Source organism: Protopterus annectens, chromosome 16.part0, assembly GCF_019279795.1.
Source record: "Protopterus annectens isolate FY-2018-M chromosome 16.part0, PAN1.0, whole genome shotgun sequence".
NCBI classification, from domain to species: Eukaryota; Metazoa; Chordata; order Ceratodontiformes; family Protopteridae; genus Protopterus; species Protopterus annectens.
Window position 1 is genome coordinate 473,552,406 of NC_056750.1, and position 25,981 is coordinate 473,578,386.

General features: G+C 35.4%; 1 protein-coding gene across 1 annotated transcript in view; it reads right to left on the minus strand.

Moving 5' to 3' along the window:
* Positions 1-1,128: 1,128 nt before the first annotated feature.
* RALGPS1 (Ral GEF with PH domain and SH3 binding motif 1) overlaps positions 1,129-25,981 on the minus strand; it is a 3,844,659-nt gene continuing 3,819,806 nt past the window's right edge. The window contains exon 22 of the mRNA XM_044058136.1: positions 1,129-2,622. Within this exon, the coding sequence (XP_043914071.1) occupies positions 2,593-2,622 (30 nt within the window). The 3' untranslated portion in view covers positions 1,129-2,592. The remainder of the gene's footprint in view (positions 2,623-25,981) is intronic.

Genomic DNA, 25,981 nt, shown 5'->3' on the forward strand with positions numbered 1-25,981 from the left:
AAGCATGTCTAGTTTTTGTGCCATATTTTTAATCTTTTCTTTGTAACACTTTGGTTTTCTGGCAAGTCATTGGCATGTCACTGCCGACTGAAGTCAGATGACAACCATTTGAGTTTCAAACTTCATGCTCTTCATGCTACTGTAAAACCTATTATGATCAACTTTCTAGGTTTTGTAAGAGCAATATTAGAATCTGTCCCTATTTGTGGGCCGTTGCCTCCCTATTGTTTATGGCTTTGTCCAGATTTTTGCTCTAAGAATGTGAGAGGTATGCTTGAATTTCATTCTACCACATTAGTATACAACATCTATGTCAAATAGGTCCCTATTTCTGGTTGTGTCTGTTATCTTGGCAGTTGTGCAGATATGTTAAACTAACAGACTGAGAGCTGTGTGTGATGCCCTGGTAATCATTATGGCATTCCATACTGCACGGAGGACCACAGGTGGTCTTCTTTAAACAGAATTGCTATCCGTGTTCACTTACATGGTTTCCTGGCCAGCAACACCACAAATCCTCACTTAGACGTGGCACGCAGTATGAATATGCATTGGCCAGTAGTGCAAGCTGCCACTCTCAGCGCATCATTGGGCCCACATGTAGATTCTGTGTAGGCTTCTTGTGGAGCCTACATGGAGTTTTATTGAATCCCGGGTATATGTAAATAGGATGTACACATGTCTGTAGGTGACTGCATCAGTCCCTCAAATTACATAACTGCAGATCCATGAGTCTTATTTCATTCCAATGGTTTGGATCAAACTCTTTAAAACGTTTCTTCTTGACTGTGAACTTTTTTATAGTTCTTTGCATCTGATATATTCCTTTACATTACATGTCCTGCAATGTTTAACCGAAAATGTAAATAATTTTGTAAAATAGCCATAATCTGTTAGAAAAATCAGTGTAATATTCTATAGTCTATGTTACCAGCAAAGGACTAAACTGTGCAATTATAAAGTTATTCATTATGATTTTAGATCGGAAATTTTGACCTCATAAATTCTAAACAATCCACAGAGAAAATGTTGTTGACTGTCATATACATGACTTAAAAAAAGAGAATACTTGCATATTACAGAGGATTCAGAACTTGTGGAACAAGTTTCATAGTGAAACAGTTGTGAGTCATTCAATAATTCCCATGTGCTTTATTCTGAGTCAAGAAAATATGAAGCCTCCAAAATTTAGCAACATCTCCTAGTGCGTAGAGAGTTAATAATGAGGTATACCTTCTCTGATTCGTGAAAAAAAATGTTAATGAAATTGCTGGCAGATTGTATGGCCTTTGGAGCTCATTAACAATAACAATTAAAACTGATTTTTAAAAACATCTGTATTAAATGTATCCTTGTTGTCAGCTGAACATTCTTACAGTTTTATACAAGGACATTTTTGTTATGCTATTTTAGAGTTAGGAAGGCATACAAAGATGTTACTACCCTGGCAGTAATTGCCAGTATATTAAAAGATGGTTACATTTTTACCACTATATTCACATGACAATTCAGACACTGTATCAAACTGTGTTGAAAATAGAAAATACAGCACAATTACTGACAAGTAATATCTTGAAAAATGAATAAAATGCTTGGATTGCAAAATACTGTAAATGCAACTGAACTTGTTTTAGTCTCTATGAAGTATGCAACACTCATTTCCTCATAAATAGGACTAATTATGACATGTAGTACCTTTATTACACAACTTTCAGGGGGTAAGCTACAGTACTACCACTAAGGTAGGAATACTACATAACAAATATATTCAGTTTCACTGCATTGCAGCTGTAATTACACTGTTGCTGAAAATATTCTGTGCAAGATAATTGGCAGAAACAAACATTGTATCATCCTGTCAGGCAGCATACAAAAGAAAAAAATGAAATACGAATCTTTTCCTTGTGCCAAAATGTACACAATTCAAGTAGCTAAAACAAAGTTATTTGGGTAGATAAACCCATTGGTTTTATATACAAACACATATGAGGCAGCCACATTATTAAGCGACTCAGTGCACATAAGTTATAAAAAGTTATTTACTGTTACCTAGTCTAAGTTACACCACAGCAGGTTAACACTGTCAATACCTTTTGTGCATTAGAAATATACAAAACCCAACATGGGTTAAATGTTGTTCAGTTACATAAAGCAGCTTAACAATAGAAATAGCAGTTATCTTAAAAAAAAAAAAAAAAAAAAAAAAAAAAAATTCAGCAGAAATTGCTATGTAGATTTCCTTGTTCACTAAGATTGCTGTCAACTGTTGACTAACAGTGCTTACAGTGAATTATTCCATTTTCCCATACACATCATTTGTAATGTGTTATCAGCACAGTCATTTACTGGACTACAATGAATTTATGAAAGGGGGAATAAAAGGGACTGCTTGCAGGTTTCAAGTTTTGTTCAGAATGTCAGGACCTGCCTTCAGCAAATGAATTCCAGAAGTGGCCATATGGTAAACTCTGAAAAAGTGCATCAGTATTCATTATTTGTAATAGCTCCCTTACAAGGATGTTCTCCTATATACAAGTCTATCATTTTGTTGTTCTGGAGAGAGTTGGCACGTCAGTATTGTAGCATATAACTTCACTCAAATGACATAAGGTTAGCAGGTACCTGTAAAACAAAAATAAGCATGGTTTCAAATTTTACTTTAGGCACAGCTTACTATACTTTAAGTTTAGCATACTATATTACGTCAGCTCTCTAAACCACTGTTACTGATTAACAGTATAGCTCCTAAAATGCAGTAAAAAGCATGCACAGGTTCTTTCTCGGTATAGTAGTAATGAAGACAAAGCTAAACAGTTTGCCTGCTTCCTGTTCCTGGGATTAGCACCACTGGGGGATAGTTCTACAGATGTAATGTAGCACTGAACCTGGACCAGGTAGACGCAGGTAGTTACATGAGTAAATGATAATGGTTTGCCCTAAGTCAGCATCACCATGAACTTTAATGTTACCTCTCCACTACTTATTGCTTATTAAAGATATGAAAAACTATAAAGCACATCTGCTACAAGAACTTCATGTATTTCAGAAGTTATGCTCTGTAGCCTTTTGTAGGAATCCTCATCTCCTCACAGTGCTGTAAAATATTACAGCTATAGAGTGGTAGATACCTTACCAACCTTATTTCAGAAAATATGTTTGTTTGCTGTTTATATAAAGTAAATATCACTTTTTCTATAAAATAGATGTGACTTTCTTTCATTAGTTTTCCTGAAATGCTTAAAATATTAACATGAAGTGCACTGACACATTCCAAAGCATCCCAATGTTCAATTATATCCTAATTGTTTCCACCTGTATAATTTTATACTTTACATCTCATCTCTCTGAATAACCCCCATAAAAGGGTCCTTAACGCTGAACAATTTAAAGAAACCAGAGTCAAGATCTTTCTGTCTCTGTCTTCATTTTCTTTTATGAAATTACTTCATCTCAAATTAATATCCCATGTCATTATGCATATAGGAGATACAAGCCACCGAAATTACAGCTGTACAAAATGATCACCATAACAGTAGACCTGAAAGAGGGGTTTCATGTTGCAACATCATGCATAATGAACTTTCCTTTCCTTCTGTTTGCTGTTCTTTGACTGAGTCCTTTTCAGCAGTTTCTCTGCCATGATAGTGTACCACCTTACACCTGCATTAAATGTTCAGCACATACACAGGTATACAAGAAAACTCTTGTATCATAGGAAGCTCTTCTGAGTAACTTTTCTTGTCTTCCCTACCTTGGAGTATCTTAAATTCTTGTTCAGTAAGAACTAAAATTTTAGACAAAGAAGGATCACCAGAAGAAATAAAAGGAGGCATACTTGCTGAGGAGAACTTCCTAAAACTATAACATCTTAGGTTGAGGAAAAAATCATCTGCAGCATGTAATGCCGTAAGCTACTTATGAAATGGCAACAGTTAAAGTGTTGGTAATCAGCATTATGCCACAGTGCATTACAGAACAGATTTTTTAAACGCTGTCATGTTTTATTATTTGGATCTCATTGTAATATTTTATGAATATATGGAAAAAGAATCTTTGTCAAACATTACAAATACCCTGTATACCCTGTAAGCGAACCCAGTTAGAAAAGCTTGTGGAAGTACTGATTACCCTTACACAGTGCATCGCTACGATGCTACACAAGAGCATAGCTCTCAACCTTCCATCTCCATAATGTGGAACAAATGGGCAAAATGTGGAACACATACTAATGGCTTACTAACAACTTCAACTAGGAAGGTCATAGGATGGTTAAAATATGCTGGTTTTACTTATAAAGAAGATCCTTTAATGAATTAATATGATTAATTTCTATTTACCATGGATTTCACTTAAAAAAATCCTAACACTAATTGTATGACAGACTCTTTCAATGTGGAACTTCGAGGCACATGAACTTTTTAAGACCCCAAATGAGGTACATTCCTCGTAATGAGGTACACTTGAGAGGTATGCACAAGAGTTTTGTTTTATCTCTTATACATAAAGGAAATGTAGTGAGCTAGCAAATTAGACAAATTCTACTTTGTGATTGAAAAAAAAAAATCAATCTTTGACCAATAAAAAAAATAAAAAAATTCTTACTTTTATTATTTTTATCAGACACAGTTTTGATCAAACTGTATATTTAACTGCTTCTAGACATGCATGGTGTATAAGAGAGACTCTCCTCTCATATGTGAGGAAAATAAATGATTAAATGATGTGGATGACATTACCTCACATATAAAGGAAATGCTTGTATGTTGAAAGACTCCGTCCTTGTAAAATATGATACACTTTTAGAGGAGAAGAAAAAGTGATAAACGGATATTTTGTTAGTTATGTTAAAGTGGTCAAAGTACATTTTGATTGGAGACATTCAGTATGACGTAGGTCAGATAATCAAGCTCTTTTCCCATTCTGTGAGTTATAGCAGTCTGTTAGTTTAGTGCTCTTTTGTTGTCTTTTTAAGCCAACCAGATTGAGTATTCTGTTGTGGCAGTGTGACAATGCCCAAATACATATGAAGGGAAGAATTGTCTAATCAGAAAGAGAAAAATCTGTGGCTGGTGATCATGGCTACTGCTAGGATTAAAAGACACCAAGGGCAGATCTGATGTTATGCAGGAAAGCAGAATTAAGCTATCTAAAGGAGGTATTCCTAGAAATAAGAAAAATTAATAGAAAGAAACTAAGAAGAATCTAAATAAAGTGACTGAAGTGGTAAATGAGCATTCTGATATACACCAGTCAAAATTACATGAAAATGAAGTTTTCAAAACCAAAGTGGTTGTATCAGATGTCAAACTAGATATATTGGAGACAGTCATAATTAACTATGAGGACAGACCTAGGTAAAAAAATGAGGAATTCTGGGATCCCTGAAAACAGAGAGATAACGGACTGTAAAATGTTTGTGAAACTACAGCTGTTTAAATGGACACGTACTGGTGGGGGAGATTCATATTCAACTGAGCAGGCTCACAGAACTACTTGGCTACTCTCTTTTTAATTTCTCCAAATCTTTTGGGTTTCTAATACCCCATTCCTAAGTCAAAGTATGATTAAAGTTCATGAAATTAGTATTGTTTCAGTCTTTGATGTCAGCCAGAAGTGCTGTTCACAGCACCTGCAATGTGCCCACTAATGACTCCTCCTGCAATTCATATGGAGTTACATATATTGGTTAACATATCCAAATATGATTATAGATTCTTTTTTATAAGACCCATTGCTCCTACTACTGTTGCAACTATCTGGATAGCTTTCTTCCACATTGCTCTTGTTTCTGCCTACAGGTGCTGATATTTTATGACTCTCTCTCTGTACCCAAGACACTGTAGTCACTGGGTTTGGTGATGTCAATGATCAATGCTACTTTTGTCTTCTCTTCATGGACCACTATATCCAGTTTTCTAGTATCTATGCTTTGAACTGTTGGTAATGGGTGATCCCATATGATGTAAACTTCATTTTCTATGATGCTTTGTGGCTCATGTTTCCAGTGTTTTTCAGCCTCTTCAAAACCATGATGTTTGCACAATCCCCAGTGCAACAGTCTTGCCACATTATTATGCTTTTCAGTATAGTCCTTCTGCCATTAGTATGTCACAACCAGCAATGAGGTGTGCAACTGTGTCCAATTCGGTTTTACAAAACCTACATTTGTCTGTTTCTCTCGCATGTTCAGTGGACTTTGTAAATCAGCATGTACGTGGCCACTATCTTGGGACAACAATATTAACCTTGCATCTCTTAGCTTGAATTTGCCTCTCCATAACCATTCTTGCATTCGTTCCTAATCAACATGAGGTTCTTCCAGAAATGTTCTATACTTGCAACTATATTTATGCATTTTTTCACATTTCTTGCAGTCATCTGGTCCTTCACCTTATATTCTTTCTTTTGTTTTTTGGCATCTTCAGTTGCTGCCTGATTTTCATCTACTTCTGCTTTGATTTCCTTTCCTGCTTGATGCTGATATGCGTCGGCAAGATTAAGCAGAAAAGTCATCTTAGATTTATTCTCATGTTTCAAAACTTTCACTATGTTTGTGTCTTGAGGTTAGCAGATATTTATGGCATCCCACAATTGAAGATTTATACATGTAATCAATTTTAAGGAGGCCCCATCCCTCCTTTGGAACTGGGAATATATAATCTTGGTACACAGTGATTTTTATAAATCATTTGGTGAGCATGAAGCATCCCTTGTTTTCCTATGTAATTTATCCAACACATTTTGGGACCAATCAATCACTCCAAAACTAAGTTAGGACAGGAAGAGCAAATTGGTTTATAGCTTGGATTTTGTTCCTAGATGTTTTCAGGATTAATTTAAGTTTACTAAAATATTCCTAAGTTTTATTCAAATTTATTCATGTTTTACTGTTGATCCCTTATCCATTCCCAAATATTCATACAGTCCCTCTTACTCAAGTTCTTTTATATCACATTCTTGTCCCAAACTGATGTTTTCCTGGTGCGGCAATTTTCCTGCTTTAAAGTGGTTTTGCACATTTATCAAGATCAAATGACATTCTTATATCATCTGAAAAAGTTTTGATTACTTGCAGTTGTACTTTCAGTTCCTCATCTGATGAGCTATACAGTTTTAAATAGACAAGAAGAACTCTCTGTTTTCTAGGAGCCAAATTGCAGTCATGGCCTAACCTGCTAAGTAGCGGCTTAATGAGTTAAGGGCAAGGCAGAATAGCAGCAGTGAGAGTCACCCTGGAATATCCCCCCTTGAATTTTTATCTTTGGGATAATAATTTGTCCTTTATCATGACTTAATTGCCAAGTTGTCTGCCACTGTTTCATGGTCACTGTAATGTAGTCCATCAATGTAGGGTGTATCTTACACATTTTAAGTACTCTTTTAATCCATGAAAGTGGGACACTATCAAATGCTTTTTTTGTAGTCAATCCATGCCATACTTATATTCTTCCCCTCGTTACAGTTCTGCAGTATGACTTTATTTAACAAATGATTCTTTATTCTACATGACTTTCTTTTATTGCCCTTTTGTTCTACTGCCATAATTGAGTTTTTTTCTGAATGACAAACTCTGTTGGCATCAATTTCCATGTATAGTTTATACGTTGTCGGAAGGCAAGTTACTGGTCTATAATTTTTAGGGTAGCTTGCAGGTTCGCTCTTAAGTAGGAACATTGTTTTTTCTGTTAGCCAGGTTGGTGTCTGTTTGGGGTGCACATATAAATAGTTCTTACTCATGGCTAAATCTTCGAGCAAAGATGTTAATACTTTTAACCAAAAGTTAGGTACTGCATCTGGGCCTGGAGTTTTTCAATTAGAGGCTTTTCTTAACTTTGTTTCAATCTGTCTGGCTGTTACTTGATCCCATTTCATATCATGTACCTTTAAACTTCTTATTCTTTCTTTTACTTCTTCCATCCATTTAGCATATTTGTTATATTCCACAGAATCTTCATAGATACTTCTCCAAAATGTATCCATTTCTTCTTTTTTGGCAGTCTTTCAATTCCTTTTACCTTGTTTCCCAATTCTCTATAAAACGTTTGGGTCATCACTAAATTGCTTATTTTGTACTCTTCCTTTATATTAATCTGCATATCTTCTACGTTTTTCTGCCTTTGCTGAGATTTTTAGTTTATTTGTGATAGTGCACGATAGATCCTGGTCTGTTCTAATAGTGTGCATTGCTTTTATCACGTCTATCTTTCTTGGTATTTTTGTTGATCTGTTCCCTCTTCTATAATCTTCTAACAGTGACACTTCTTGTCTTAATTGCTTTATAGTTTTCTCTATTCAATAGTTCCATGATGGTATTCAGTTTCTTCCCTTCCTTTCCCTCACTACCCAGTGTTCTTGTGGTAGAACTTTATCAGTTATTAATTTCACTGCACAGTAATATATCCGGTTTACTTCTGTTAAATCGCATGATCTCTAGGACAGTCCTAATTACTGTGTTCATTTGTTTTATCAAGCTTTAGACTTTTAGGGTTTTTATTGACCTTCTGCAGTTTATTTCTTTCATTGATCTTAATATGTCTATCTATGTCTACTAAATCAAGCAACTCTTCTCTTAGCTCATTTTCTTCTAAACTGAGGGCACATTTTTGTTTTCCATTTCCTGCAGGTGTTCTATAGAAAGTTCTATAGCATCTTTTTCTGGCACATTCTCTTCAGTTTCACCCTGTGCCAGCCATTGCTCTGGCATATAGGAACTCACTGGCCTTTCACTCTTTAGCACTGACTGTATTAGTTTCCAGAGTTTCCTGTTCCTTCCCTTGCTGTCCAGCTTCAAGTTAACATTTATACTGGTTTCCTGTGGAAGGCTGCAAAATATCTTCATATGGCATCTGACCTACTGCTTCCCATTCTACTGGTTTCCCCTTAATTTGGATATCCATTGCTCTATCCTGTTGTGGTGCTTTCTAAATTACATTTTCTACACACTGAATCCTTCACTTCACAGGTATTACATAACCTTGGTTTCTATTTCTTTAACTTCTCCATTACTAATCTCGTTTTCTACTTTTCCTTCTTATTTTTTTGTATTGTAAAGTTTTCTACATCTGGATTCCTTTGCCTGTATTTCTCTTCAAATATCTTTGGTGCTGCTCTTTTTGTATTGGTTAGTTTTGCTTTTTCTTTGCATAATTATTATACCACATTAAATTATTATTTTTTCTTTCCCATGTCCATATTCCTCTTCAGATATCTCCTGATCTTCCTGCTTCTCTCCATACTTTGGGGACTCGCTCCATCATGCTGTGATGTAACCTGTGTTAGACTTTCTATACCAAATTCTTCACTTCACAGGAACTCCATAACTTCAACTTTGCAGGCACTCCATATCTTCTACTTCCATTTTTTTTAACTTCTACTTTATTAATCTTCTTTTCTACATTCCCTATCTGTGATATTTTTTATTGTGAAATTTTCCATATCTGTATGCCTTTCCCTTTATTTCTCTTTGAATATCTTTAGGGTTGCTTTTTTATATTGATTAATTCAGCTCTCCTTTGCATAACTATTGCACCATATCAAATCTCTCTCTTACCCTTGTCCATATTTCTTTTTTATACTTTTCAAAAATCTCTAGGTTTTGTTTGTATTTTTGCACTTCCTCAGATGCTTCTTTTTCCAAACAGATGAACGTTTCTTGATCTATATACTGTTTTTCACAAATCTGTTGTATTAATGAATACAACTTTTTATTTGAAGCTTCTGACAGTTTTTCTTGTGGAAGTATTTTTTTTCCTCTAATTTCTCTCGGTCATTTTGTACATCTTGTGTCAGGAAATTCTGGGTATTTTGCATAATAGTAACAATACATAATACCTTTCTTATCCTCAATAGTCCACTTTATCGTCTTTATGGCTCTTCTTTGGCCTATCAGTTTTTGTGATTTTTGTGGACTACTTCTTTCTGCAACAGGGGGGCCACCCCCCAGGACTGGTCTGGCCCCATTGTAGGAATGTTTCCATATTTTGAGGACTGTAAACAGTCATCTTTTCCAGTCCTAGCACCAGTGTGCCTACTAGGATTGGGCACTTTTTATCCTGGGACTTGTGCACTTGGCTATCTTTTTTAATTTTTAACCTGCTTCTGTCCATGATATATGTTATATAAATACAGTCTATATATCAGTGGTGTCTTGGTGAGATTTTGTGAAAAACAGGGTCCACCTCTCGAAGGTCCTCATCAAGACTTAAGGATGAATTCAATTTCAGCAATAATACTTTCCTTTACTTGTTGACGTATCTCTCCATTCAGATCACAGTCTACTGGTAAGAGTGAATAAATGAACTCCCAGGTCAGTCTTAAGGATAGATCTACCTTTAAACTGAAGGAAAGAATATTATCTAAAATATGAAATCATGGTTTGTGTTTAACTTATGTTTAAGTATAAATATACTGATAGACAGATATAGATATATGTATTTATATAGATCAGGACTATTCAGTGACAACTAAGAAGTTTACAGCTTTCATCCCAATCCAGAAGCAATGCATGCTTAAAGGCCTAAGGTTTATGATGTTTTATCAAGCAGCCCTGAGTGTCTTTTTCCCAAAGGTCCAAAGTCATTTTTAAATCTGGTGGAGGCAAAGAAGGTAAATGAAGTGTGCAAATCTTTGGCTGAGATTTTTGAACAGCGGAGAGCCCACAACAAAATATCAGCAGATGAATAGCAAATTCCATGTGAAGTGGGTTACGAACACAAAGGCCATTTTCACTGTTCAAAAAATATAAAATACTGAGAGAAAATGCAAATATATTATAAAAAGTGTCATCCATTAGCCAAATATTTAAATGTGTATGTCCAGGAGGGGAGGAGGCATCATTAAATGTGGCTGGAAGCGATTTTTCAAATAAGAGAACAATGTAATTGATTCAATATACCTCTGGGGATATGAAAAAAGTTATTTCTCATAAAACTGGATGCAGATTCTGTAGTGCAGCAGTTATGTCTGCCTCTCACACAGTGTCCCTGGTTTGATCCCCAAGGGAATTGTTATGCTAGCTAAGGATAAGTAGGGTTAGTTAGGTTTTCTCTTCGATATGAAGGAGAATATCAGAATTGACTAGGTATGAAATTCATGAAAAAATATGTCAAAGATGTGCTTATAATATGAAGCATATGAATACCTTTGTTGACAATTTAAATAAGACTGCTGTTAGTTTTGAACTGGATGGTCGGCACAACGATTTTGATTTTAACGCATGGGCTGAACAGCAATTCTGGTTTAAACAAGGTACTGTGACTGTTAACAACAAATCTGACATTGAGCACGATTTCAATGAACTACGAGACAAACTTTATACATACAAGGCCAATCAATTAGAAATAGATTATTTGAAAGAATGCCTTAATGTGAAATGAGTCCCAAAAGGTTTACGATGTTATAAGTTCCCTAACAATGTCCAGTCGGGAACTATATATTACAATAAACTGTGTGATATTTTTAACAGAACTGGGATAGAAATTTTAGAAGTAATGATAGAAGAATATGAGGCGAAGGCCGGTATTTTTCTGAAGGAATTAAATGTGTTAAATGAAACGCTTGTTACCGACATTAACTTTTTATCTGTTAAGAAAAATTATGACAGTATATTCCATGAAGTGGATCAGTTTTGTGTGAAAATTTTGAACCGAAAAATTAAACTTGAGAGGGACCTCAACGAATACAGAGAAGGAATAGCATACCTGCTTCCTGCAAGGGCTAGATTGGGTAACAATTCAAACAATAAAATTAACTATCAGGTTAACATACCTATCAACAACACGGCAGTAATGCCTGCAGAACTCCCTAGAAGGAGTGAAAGGTTGTCAGAGAAAGGAAAGAAAAATCCCCAGAAGGATTTTCAATTTCCCCCAGACAGACTCAACGGGAGGGGGGGGGTTCCAACAGACAAGGTGGAACAAAGTTCACAAATGAATGAATATGATGAATTAGCTAGTAGTAGTCCCTTAACAACGGACTACTGTGTACACGACTCCGATGTCGAATATACGGTTAGCAAAGAGAACAATTTTATTATTTATAATTTTACTGAGATAGAAATGAAACAAGAATTTTTTAATCTGTTTACTAGAGGGTTACATTTTGTTCCTTTGCGCCCTTTCAGTTTAGCGAATGCTTTGGTAGATCTCAAACTGTTTGTCAGGCAACTTAACCTGACACTTTATTTTAAGGGACAACACTTTAATAAGAGTCCATTTTCTAGAACCAGCACCTTTAATCCCCCCACACACCCTTCACTGAAAGTGTTTGAAGAACTGGTTGAAAAAGACATAAGAAAGGCTAATACCATGAAGTTAGACATCTTACCTCAGAATATTAGCCTTGAAGAAACCGACTTAATACACTTCCTTAGAAATGAGGGCTGCAGGGTTATGAAGCCTGATAAAGGGGGTGGGGTAGTTTTAATGTACACTACAGATTATGAAGCTTGTATACATTGTATGTTGCAAGATTCAGACCAATATGAACTGGTTTCTAAGAATGAGATGCATTTAGCTTATTCAAAGATTAATTTCTTACTCATGGACCACTTATTACAAGGGGCCATTAACAAGAAGTTATATAATTACCTCCATGTAGCCAAGCCTAAGATTCCAGTAATTTTTGGCATCCCCAAAACACACAAAGGCCTAGACCCACTGAAATTTAGGCCTATTGTTTCTGGGGCGGGGGGCATTACAGAACCCTTAGGTAAATTCATTGATCGAGCACTAAAAAATTTTGTTATATCTTTGAAATATGTTTGTAAAGATTCATGGGACTTTCTAAAAGGTATTAAATCTCAGTTATTTCATTCTGAACTTTTAATGATTACTATAGACATAGTGGAGTTATTTCCCAGTATTCCTCACTCCACAGGTATAGATTGGTTTAACGAGATATTAGTTAATGAGGCTGGTCTTAGTGCTAATGTCACCAATCTAATAGTAGAATTTATGGAGATAGTTTTAGAAAATAATTTAATTTATTTTAATGGAGACATTTATAAACAAAAGAAAGGGGTAGCGATGGGTGCCCCTTGTGCTTCCCTTTATGCTAATATAGTGCTCCATAAATGGGAACAAACTTTAATTTTTTTCAACCAGATGGGTCGATTACATAAAGCACTATACCAGGTATTTGGAAGATATCTGTTTGTTATGGAGTGGAACTGAGTCCGATTTTTATGATTTTTTCAATTACATAAATTCAACTTCTTTTTTGGCTTTTACACATACAGTTAGCAGAGATGAGTTGAATTATCTGGACGTTACTCTTCTGAAGAACATTCCAAACCATGAGTTTGCATCCAAATTGTATAGAAAACCTACTTTTTCTAACTCATACTTACATTTTGATAGTGGCCACCCTTTCTATCAGAAGAAAGGCATTGTTAAAGGACAACTTATCCGGGCCTCAAGAATGTCTAGTACGACTGAGTACTATTTAGACGAAGTACATTTTCTAAAGGGTTTGTTTCTTGAAAGAGGTTACCCTGCTTTACTGGTTGACACATTAGTTAAAGAAGTCACCAATAACAGAGAGAGTAAATATCCTCCTCTTTTAGGAACAAATGACACACTGCTAGCAGCAACACTGACCAGCAGATTGAATATCAGAATAATTATATTTACACTTTTTCCAACAACTCTAATCAAATTGAAGATGTGATTTTAAAGTATTGGCCAGTCCTCACGCTACATGATGAATTAAAAAACATAGTCCCTGAACACCCTAATTTTGTTAGACGAAGAGATACAAACATGAAAGAATTATTTGAAAAGAAATAACCATCTAAAACACTTAAGACTAACTGCAGAAAAGGTACATTTAAATGTGGGATGTGTAAACAATGTACCTTTATTATTAATAGTCATTCACTTTTTATTCCATCGAGGAAGTTCCTCTTTCAAGCTAACGGTTATTCCAATTGTAGAATGAAAAGTATAGTTTATCTAGGTTTCTGTACAAAATGTCACAGTTATTACATAGGAAAAACAGAAAGAACCTTGAGAAGGAGGATCTACGAACACTTATATGACGTCTCCAAAAAGAAAGAATCCAATGCTTTTTATAAGCATTCCACCTTGCGTCAGAATATGGAACTTAAATTTATTGTTTTAGAGCAGGTTATGGCAGACAACAGGGGAGGGGACTGGGAGACCAGGCTAGAATACAAAGAACTTCTTTGGCAACTTAAATTAGATGCTGCCAAATTTCCTGGTCTCAATGACAGTATTAACTTGAGTAGTGTTCTAAAGTTGAGAATGGCCTGTTTATAATTAGGTACGAACACACACATCTTTTTATATATTTCCCACATTTTTTCCATTTTTTATTTAACCTTTCTGCATTTTAAAAATGTTTTTTTAATAATGTTTCCAACAAAGTTTTTTTAAAAAACTTCTTGGTTCAAAAACTTTTTATTCATAGACTTAATTTAACTTTATAAGTATTTACTCAAGTTTTTCATACTCTAAATTGTTAAAGAAATAATTTTCACACTTTTTATATTAATATCTATTTGAATGATTGTTCAAGTATATAAACACCTTTATTACACAATGTTAAACTATAAAACATTGGTGTAACGAGGGAATGACGAGTTTTCTGGTTTTTAGCATTTTTGTAGACATGTCACAAATTATATATTGTATTGAGTAACTCAAGTTGAAGCTAGATTTTGGAAAGTGACAGTTTTTGTTACAGTTTTTGTTTTAGTTTTAGTTTTTTATTTAAATAGGTCATAGATTGATTAATTGATTTAATACAATTCAATCAACAAGTCACATGACTTACTATTTCTTCTATTTAAGGAGAATAATGTTAGTAGTTTTTATCTTGATAAAGCTCTTTAATGACCGAGTGAAAGCGCTTGACACATAGGACATTTTGGAATATTTTTTGTGGTCTATTAAAGTTTTCTACAAGCATTTTGTGGTTCCTGCCTTCCTTTGTTGTGAGCACTTTAAAGTTCTTAGCTTTCGTGTTCTCTTTTTTTTGGTGTTATGGACATAAAGGCCATTTTCACTGTTCAAAAAATATAAAATACTGAGAGAAAATGCAAATATATTATAAAAAGTGTCATCCATTAGCCAATTATTTAAATGTGTATGTCCAGGAGGGGAGGAGGCATCATTAAATGTGGCTGGAAGCGATTTTTCAAATAAGAGAACAATGTAATTGATTCAATATACCTCTGGGGATATGAAAAAGATATTTCTCATAAAATTGGATGCAGATTCTGTAGTGCAGCAGTTATGTCTGCCTCTCACACACAGTGTCCCAGGTTTGATCCCCAAGGGAATTGTTATGCTAGCTAAGGATAAGTAGGGTTAGTTAGGTTTTCTCTTCGATATGAAGGAGAATATCAGAATTGACTCTAGGTATGAAATTCATGAAAAAATATGTCAAAGATGTGCTTATAATATGAAGCATATGAATACCTTTGTTGACAATTTAAATAAGACTGCTGTTAGTTTTCCTTGGGATGCATGGCTAGGCTTACAAAGCCCGAGTGGTCATTAAGCTAGTATACACCTAGGAACATGTATGTATAGTGAAGTCTATATAATCTGGGAATGAAAATTACTTTGTTTGTGTATAATGCTGTTGCCTCGCATGTTTTTCAACATGAAGCTTGCATTGGGGGGGGGGGGGCAGGATCTCATTTAATGCAGAAAACCAATGGTTATTTAAGAAAAAATGTGTGTGATTATACTGCAGGTCACCTATTTGGGAAGATTAAAAATGGAATGTATTACTTAGAAGCAAGGCTGATACCAAGTTAAGAACAAGAAAAAAGGTTGAGGTTGTGTGAGTGAAAGTACTGCCTTTCTTCAAAAGTCTGTAAATGCAAACTCCTGTCGGAATGTGGCAACTACAGTACAACAGGGTTGCACAGATGTATTTTAAATGGAAAACAAAGTTACAGAAAGTAAATCTCAAAAACAGCCTGTAGAGATGAATGTGAGTATAAGCATGATAATATCACGTAACATGGTATGAATCATGCAGTGTTCAAATGATTGCAATGGGAGGGCAAAATGAGCTAATAAGAGAAATAAGTGAGGATTAATAAAGTTAATGACTGCCATTATACAAGACAAAGAATTCTGAGACCCATGCATAAAATGGTTACGTACCATTCAGAATGTAGGAAGGGAGAATGAAATACTGATGTCAGTTTAGAAATGAGCATGCTTACTATAACTAACAGTGTAGGCAGCAATGATGAGAGGGAGTGATAAAAGAAGGAAAATATTTAAATCTAACTAGATCTTATCACTCCATTACAGCATTAAATCATTACTAAAAAGTTTTGGTATTATCATGGATAGCAGGGTTGCCTCCATAATAAAAGAAACTATAGGTTTAGACCAATGAGGGTTTGTGGAAGGGAGGCAATATTTGACATAATTTTTACTTTAAAGAGAATGCAGGATGCAAATATTAGAGGACAACCATTAGCAGTATTCTCTCTTATGGTGTAGAAAAGCTCTTTGATAGAGTTGATTGGGAACACTTTTTTTCCAAAATGTTTTTATTAATTTTATAACACAATAACTTAACAGTATGGTAACAAGAAAAAATAAACTATATACAATGTCCATAACAACAACAACAAAAATATATACATAGGAGAACACTTAATATTTCTCTAACAGATTAGACAATTTTGTCCAAGCAATCAAATGATAGGTTATGTTGTTAGTCCTTGCTTTTATAGTAGCAATCTCATTCTTACAAATGTATTTCACAAGATGAATAAACTCAACTTTAAAGACAGGAGTAGATTGGGATTTCTAATTTTTAGTAACAATTTTCCTTGCTATAGAGAGGATAGACCATAGTAAAAGTGTTCGGTTTTTAGGAATGACTTCTGCAACAAGAATATTGAAAAGGATAAGAGTCAGAAATTATATATTTGTCATTCCATAGTACTTTACAAAGATATTTAAAGTCTAACCAAAATGGGGACATTATTTTGCAATTAACAACCATATGTATTCAGTCAGCATCAGTGTGTCCACATCTCCAGCATTTAATTTCATATTTCTTGTACATTATTGCTAGTCTATGTGGAGTGAAAAAAAAATCTATGCAAAAAATTCCATCTGTATACACACCAGAACAGGGAAGGTGTGGATTCCTTTACTGACTGTAAACAAAGTTTTTTATCTTCTTCTGAGAATACTTGTCTATTAACTTCACTTGAATAATTCCAAAAAGAAACATCTGTTTTGCCTAAATCTTTTCTGAGAATTTTATAAACAACAGATATGTATGAAGTATTCTTGGGTGAGCTATTAATAACTGCTGAGATAAAATCCAAGATTTTTAAGTTACTATTATTGTATGCCTCTAATGAGGGTACGAGCTTAGTATGTATAAACTCCTTTCTAGTTTGGATGTCCAGCCAATTGCAATTTTGAAAACTACATCTGCTGATCAAAAAGTCCGCAGAACTTATTTTATTAGCTGAGTGAAATTGATTCCAGTATAGTAGGCCACCCTCCTTAAATTCTAACATTTTCTGAGAATCAAAATATATCAAGCATTCATCTGTGTAAGCAACAAGAAATAATTAATACATTCTTAATTGATTAGAAAATGTAAGCTTTTAAAAAAACAGCAATATTTGGTTTATAAGAGGTGTGAGAACAAGTTTTGACCTTTCACTTTGAATGCACATTTTTAAAATCCATATAAAGATGTTTGTATGTATTTTAGTATATGGTTGAAGCAATGTCTTACTAGTATTAAGAAGTAAGGTTTCATGTACAGATTTCCAATATGATGTATAAGAAGTATTACACTATGTTAATAAATGTGGAATTTAAATAAAAAATCAATATTTGGAAACCCTATACCCTCCTTCATCCCAGCTTGTGGTGTGCCAGAGAAGAGAAATTCTTTTTTTTTTTTTTTTTTTTTTTTTTGGGGAAACCAAAGGAAGTTAAGTAATAATTTTGACAGGTGGGGTAATTATTAGAGCTTGGCCAATGAATAAGATTTTAGGTACCAGTATCATTTTGATAAAAGTTAGTCTGTCTTCAAATGTGAAGAAGAGTCTGTTCCAACTGTCTATTAGACTAGTAATCAAGTTTATAAGTTGTTGGTAATTAGATGCGAGTGATTTTTTATAATTAGATTCAATAATGATACCTAGATATTTAATATGTGTGCCCTCCCAGTTTATATGTCTCTTTTTCATCCAAATTTCATAGTAACATTTTTATTCACTAGAAGTGTCAGAGTTTTGTTGTGATTGAATTTTAGACCAGAAATCTTTGCAAAGAAGTCTAAAGTATGTAATAGGTGATCTACTGAATTTTAAATTATCATTAGAAGATACTAGGAGGTCATCAGCAAACAGTTGTATCTTGGGGGATAATTTGTCTGATGCTTTATATCCTGTAACACTGTCATTATTTCTAACAATTTGCAAGAGGCTCATAGCCAGGGCAAAGAATGAGGAGACAGGGTACCCCTGTTTAGTACCTCTTTAATATTTTGAATGGGCTAGATAGGTATGATCCAATCTTTACATAGGCGATGGACTTTTCATATAGTTTTTTAATTAATCCTATAAAGTTTGGGGATAAATTGTATTTTTGCAGAGTTTTAAACAGATATGGCCAACTTAGGGAGTCAAAAGCTTTATCTATATCAAGGCTTAAAATAGAAAGCTTATTTTTTTCTTGCTTGCTAAGCCTATTAAGGACAGTAATCTAATTAGATTGTCTTGTACCTTTTGTTTTTGATAAACTCGGTTTGGTCTTCATGAATTAATATTGAAAGATTATTTAATTTAAGATCCGCGGTGGTGGTGCTGCTGCGGTAGCGTTGTCACCTCACAGTAAGACGCTGTCCGGTTCGATTCTCAGCAAAAGCAACTTCTGCGTGGAGACATGCGTGAATGGGCGTACCTTCGTTGAAGGTTGTGCATCAGGCCTGGCAAGCCGGTAAGAAAAAAATCAACTGCCATTCATTAGGGGACCGGAGTTCCGCTGTGGTGATCCCTAACCGGGAAAAGCCGAAAGACACAAATTTAATCTGTCTAAGATAGACATGAATGTCTTGTAGTCAATGCTAAGCAGAGATTGGCATGTATGATGTGCAAAGGTTAGGCTCTTTATTTGATTTTAGGATGGGAGAGATGATAGAATATTTCCATGAGGGAGGGATGTCTGCTGTAGTTTTAACTTCTTGGAATGCATGGAGTATGTTATCTTTGCAAAATTCTGGAATTAGGCCATCCAGCCCTGGTGCCTCTTTTGTCTGAAGCTTTTTTATTTGTTCCCTTAATTCTTTAAAGGAAAATGGTTTATCTATGTTATTAATATAGTGTTTGGATAGCTTCTTTTGAATATTATCAGGAAAGTGGTCTATACTTTTATCACTTGTAGATGAGTTATTACTAATATTCTTGTAATGGGTTTTAAAACATAAGATATTTTAGATCTGTAAATTTGATAGCTTGGTTATTTCTTCTTCTTCTTCTTTCAGCTGCTCCCATTAGGGGTCGCCACAGTGGATCGTCTGTTTCCATTTCTTCCTGTCCTCTGCATCCTGCTTTGTCACACCAACCACCTGCATGTCCTCTCTCACCACATCCATAAAACTTATCTTAGGCTTTCCTCTTTTCCGGTTACCTGGCAGCTTCATCCTTAGCATCTTTTTCCCAATATACTCTGCATCCCTCCTCAGCACATGTTCAAACCAACGTAATCTTGCCTCTCTGGCTTTGTCTCTAAACCTTCCAACCTGGGCTGAACCACTGATTATTTCTAGTGTATATTTCTTTTATATGGGTTTTCTCATTTAAATATTTTGATCTAATCCCAATCCTGTACAAACTCTTGGGATTAACTGAGTAGGATTGTAATCTGATTTTTTCCAGATTTATTGATATTTTATGCTGCACAATATCCTCATGTTCCTTGCTCAGTTTACATATATCAGCTAATTCAGATTTGTCATTTGATGCAAGTTTTAGTTCATCAATTTCTTTTTGCACGTTTACCAGTTTTTATCCCACTCTTTACTTTTATTTATATACCAACATTTGTCTTCACTAAGGCTAACCTCCTGCTATTAAGTGAGAGCCTGGCAAAATTTCAAGCCCCTATAAACCCTGAGAACACTTCTGCATATGCAGAACTGTTCACAGAAACCCTGTACAAGCATGTTAATAGCTGCACAGAGGTAGCTGTACCCACAATGAAGAAGTACAGAACAAAAAAAATGCCACCTTGATGGAGTCACAGAATCAATTGGATGTATAACAGGAGAAAGAAAATCATAGCAAAAATTAGGAGGTGCAGCACCCAGCAGGATAAAAGCACTCTCATCAAACTAAAACTCAGAGGACAAATAAAGTCTGCCAGAGCCAAATGTGAGGTAAGTTTGGCCTCCCAGGCCAAGGACAACCACAAAGCATTCTTTAGCTATGTCCACAGACTCAAAGGCAATACATAATTGTGTATAGAGCTCATTTTAAATGGAGCCACCTACACTGAGCCAGAACATATAGCAAACCTCCTGGCTGATAAGTTCAGCTCCAACTTTACTCCTCTCTCCCCCTCAACCTTCCCTCAGGAAATATCATCAAATATAACTCCCCCTACTATCACTGGGGAACAGGTCCTTAATGCTCTAAAACCAAGAACACTGCATCAATGGGCCCAGACAATATCCCAGGATGCCTTCCAAATAGCATGAAACATGACCTATCAGGGCCTCTGGAATTACTATTTATCTGCAGCCTCCAAACAGGCTTCATGAATGGAGAAAGGCAACAGTCATCCCTATGCACAAAGGTGGGCCATCTACAGATCCTGGAAACTTCAGACCCATAAGTCTCAATAGTCTTGTATGTAAAGCCATGGAAAGAATTATCACGGAGATGATCAACAGAGATATAGTAAACCTCCAGACACTGGATCAAACCCAGTTTGGTTTCATCAAGGGCAGATCATGCCGACTCAACCTGGTGGACTTATTTGAGAAGGTCACCAAGGAAATGGATGACGGCAAAATCATTCACATTGTCTACCTTGACCTAGCCAAGGCATTTGACACAATACCACACTCAGGCATTGTTGAGAAACTCAAGAAGTTAGGTACAAATCCATATGTCACCCAGTGGATGGCCGAAGGGCTCACAGACTAGACCCAGGAAGTTAGAATTGGGGAGTCCACCTCTACAAAGAGGCCAGTCACAAGTGGAGTCCCTCAGGGATCAGTGCTTGGACTACTCCTTTTTGGCATTTACTTCTCAGAAGTCAAGGCCAATGTCAGTGGTCTCTGGCTGATTAAATTTACAGATCATTGCAAATTAGGAGCTGTCATTGAATCTCATAATGACACAAATGTTCTCCAGGAGGGGCTAACACAGACTAACAACTGGTGTCAGAGTCATGGACTAAAACTAAAAGCCTAGAAATGCATAATAGTATCCTTTGAGAAGTCATCCATCCCTGGTAACTATCATATTAACAACACACCCCTTAGAGTTGACCCAGTAGTCAGGGACTAAGGGACACACATAGATAGCAATCTAGCCTTTGATCATTACGTGTCTACAGTGTTGAGGAAATCATTCTATGTTGTGCAACTTATAAATAAAGGTATGGCATCTAAGTCCAAGGAAGTCATTGTTCCACTGTATTTGGCATTCATCAGACCTGTCATCAACTACAATGCCCCTTTTTGTATGTACCTAACCAGGCATATCCAACAACTGGGATGTCCACAGAAGTTCCTCACTAAAAGAATACACGGCATAAGTAATATGCCCTACGCTTACCGCCTCAAGGCCCTATTCCTGTATTCTGTTTCCTACAGGCTTTTGAGGTAACATCTATGCCTGGTATTCAGGGCACTGTCAGACACTGTCAGATGGACGTCCTGCATATCCAGAAAACAAACAGTACCAGAATTACCCATTCTAAAGACTTAAACATTGCATGTGATATAAATAGGACCTGCTGGAGAGATGGGTATGTATCCCAGAGACTACCCCAACTATTTGAAGCAGAGTTCCTCCCTAACCCAATTGAAGTGCAACTTGGACAAGTGGATGGGAAACCAAAAATTCATCCCTGGTTTGGCACCTATGTCTCTAATGCAAACAGGTAACCTGTAAATGGTTCTTCTCCTAGGCCCATGCTTACACTTATCAAAGGTGTCATAACTTGTCAGAGATTCTGGATGCATGGCTAGGCTTAAAACGGCCCTTGTGGTCATTAGCCTAGTAAACACCTATGAACTTATGAACCACGTAAGACTACCTTTAAAGTGTCCCATAGGATATCTGAAACCTCTCCATTATTATTAGCATCTAGTTAAAGCTTTATTTCATCTAGAAACCATTTTTTAAATCCTTGTATTGTTACCAGAAAAGTAGTCTTCAGTATTAAGTGTTACATTGAAGGTGATAGCATTGTGGTCAAACATAGGACATGATGTCAGCATTACATTATCAGTTTCAGCCAGTAAAGAATTGGTGTTGGTCTGTGTGCCAAATCTGTAAGAGTAGTCAGAATACTTCAGGGAGGATAATATTTTTATACCATCAATGTCAATTAGGTTTCTGTCTTTTATGTAGTTGTTCAAGTGCTTGGCAACAGGGGACATCTTGAAGGGCTTAGAACTTGTGGTATCGGTGGAGGATAAGATACAATTAAAATCATCTGTTAACAGTAACTCACCTTTAGGCTTTCATGTTATGGTGTCTAAATGTTTTTTTTTTTCACAGTTTTAGTCCCAATACCCAGTATCCAGTTGCTGTCTGCAAAAGTGTACATCTTTTTATCTAGTTTTAGTATGACTAAAGCAAGCATACCATTATTACTCGAGTATGAGTCAACTATATCTGGAATTCGCATTGATTTTATGTGTAAAAATTAGGACACCTCTTCTTTTGTGGTTGCAGTTTGAACTTACCCAAGTCTTATAATCCTTAAAGGTTAATTTGTTTAAATCTTCTGTTACTAAATGGTATTCCTGAATAAATGCAAAATCTGCTTTAATGTAGCATTCAGTATTTGTTGACACTACTCCTTTTCATGGAGTTGTTTAACCCATTGACATTAATAGATATAATGTTAAATAGTATCATTTGATGGAGACTGTTATAAGTAAGATGGAAAAGTGCATTCCTTGATTCATTATGACAAATATATTTTTTAAAACTGTTATGGACAATATACAAACTCTACATTTGAAAATAAAAATATATTTTAATAACCTTCTGCATGGATATACTATATCCGGGCTTACTATGCCTCTCATAGAAGCTACAAACTAACCCTCTCATGACATCTAGTTGGAATTCTTAGCTACTGCAGGTTAGTAGCAAGCAGAAGGAAACTGCATGTACATTAAAAACATACAAAAGGAAAAATTCAATTTAATATACTATGTATACATGAACTAAGAACATGAAGCTGTATACAATTTCTGAAAATTCTTGTTATCTAAACTAAGATAAATTGAGTAATCAATTGTTTGTTGCTATGAGTAAAAACAGGACTGTAATGACATTAAAGCAGACAGGAAAAAGGATGCATTTGAAGTAGTCACTATCAGAAACATATTTGTAATTCTTATTTATATGTAAATGCAATTCAGATTAAATAAATCACTATTAACAGTAAAACATATGCTTATAAGACTTTTTAGATAAAAAATAATTACTAAATGAATGAAAACACTGTTCAATCATTCTTGAATCTGACTGGCTGTTAGAGTTAAGTGAAGAGAGACAGGTTCAGAGGTCACACTAACTTCTAGGAAGACAGCACAGATTGTTTGTCATGTGTTTGTGAGCTAACTGAAGCCTTTAGAAGCTTGAGCTTCTCACAAAAGTTGTCAAAATTCCATCAAGAAAGCAAGTAGGCGGGAATTTTCTAGTGAAGTTAAGCTTTTAAGCATAACTTGTAAAATGATGAATATTTAAAATAAAGGCTCCAAATTACCAACCAGCAATAAGATATATTAGCTAAATGGAGCACATTGCAGAAATTCAGTTAAGTAGTAAATGTATATATAATAATAAAATGTCACCACTTTCTAATTACTTAACAGTAACACAGTAAAACATTTCTCTCTCTCTCTCCTGCAGTGATTAAATACTATGACACTAGGACTAAAACAGAAAGGGAAGGTACATAACACAAAGAAATAAGTATAGGATATAAAAGAACTGCATATAAATATATGAAATGAGTAAGTGATTTTATACTATTTCACTAGTGCTATGCCATGTATATAAAGGGGTTCATTTCACTATCTGGAAATAGTGAAATCTCGAATTTCAGTATATCGAGACTAAAATAGCGAAAGCCCAGTTCCACGAAACACCACATAACTGAATCTGGAAATGTTGAATCAGCAGTTGTGGTGGTGCTCTGTGTTAATGGGGTCTATATTAGAACATCAAAGTTTTAAAACATTGAATGTTCTAGTATCAACACCAAAACAGCGAACGCTGAAAATAGCGAAGCTGCAAAACACCGACTTTTTTCCTAGGGAAAGAATTTGGTTGGCCGTTTCTGTGACTTCGCAATTTTCAGCACTGTGGTGGAAAGTTACGGGATGGGTTTAGGTAAGTGTGCGATTGTGCGGACGTTAGGATTAGGGCATGGGTTAGGTGAGTTAGGGCGTGGGTGAGGTGAGTGTGCAGTAGTGACATACTTCAGGATTAGGGCGGGGTAGGTGAGAGGGTTAGGGCACGGGTCAGGTAAGTGTGCAATAGTGATGGACCTTAGGGTTAGGGTTAAGGTAAGTTGATAGATAGTAGTATATGTACAGTTTAGTGTAGGGTTAGATGTAGGATTTTAAGTGTGTGTGTGTGTGGATTGCTGTATTTTTTGGTGTGCTTGTGTTGTGTGTGCTTCTCAGAACAGCAATTTTTTTTTCCAGGGAAAACATTTGCTGTTCTGGGCTTTCGATGATATATTTCGAGATTCCAAGGTTGAGCTTATGGTGTTCACTGTTTTGGAATTTCGATAATATGATATAGACCCATGTTAATTAACAGCTGGAAATTCAGGTAAGTGTTTATATTTTGAGGGTTTTGGGTAGGGGGATTTTAGTGTATGTTAGTGTGTTGGGAAGTTGTAGGTGTAGGTTATGGTATGTTAGTAAGAGTGTGAGTGTATGTTGAGAATGGTGGTGTTTGTACGTATGTGATGTGTGTTTGAGTGAGAGGAATGTAGATTATGTAGTGTTGAGTTTCATGTTTGTCTTTTTAGTGCGATCTCGGAGTTGATATATATAAGTAGCGGGAGTGGGGGGGGGGAGCGCAGCACCCCACATGGGGGGTGCAGGGGGGTTTGCCCCCCTGATTGTATGTAGGATAGGTTTGTGTATTTGTGTTGTGTTTGTTTGTTGTAGTGTGGGGAAGAAGGTGTATGTGTGTTTGTGTGGTGCAGTGTGTGTTTAAAAGTTGTGCTTTTGAATTTCGTGCTTTTGGGGTTTCGGTATTTTGATTTTATATTTCAGTATTTCGAGATTATAAAGTGAATCCATATAAAGAGATTATGAAATAGTTTGCAGTTAGATAAGATTTTGATTTACTTGGATTTTAAGTAATATACATTATCTATAAAGTTAGCATTGTTGTGGGAAAGATAATAGGAGAGAAAAAAAGTTACATTACCTTCTGTGTATGATTCCACATTATTTAGAAGGGTGAAAACAAAAACTTGCACGAAATGTGAAGTTATGTATAATCATTTGTGTCTGCATTTTTTTTCCTTTAATAGTACATTCATTTTTTTTTTTATTGAAGCCTGTCTTTTCAAGTTCATTGAAGAATCCATGTTTTTTTTTTTTTTTTATTATTGAAGCCTGTCTTTTCAAGTTCATTGAAGAATCCATGGGTTCAGTTTGACTTAAAATGTTCTTTTTTTGGACAAATGTGGATGGTTCTTCGGGAGAGTCAAAAGTTTTCTTTCCTTCTGACAGGGAT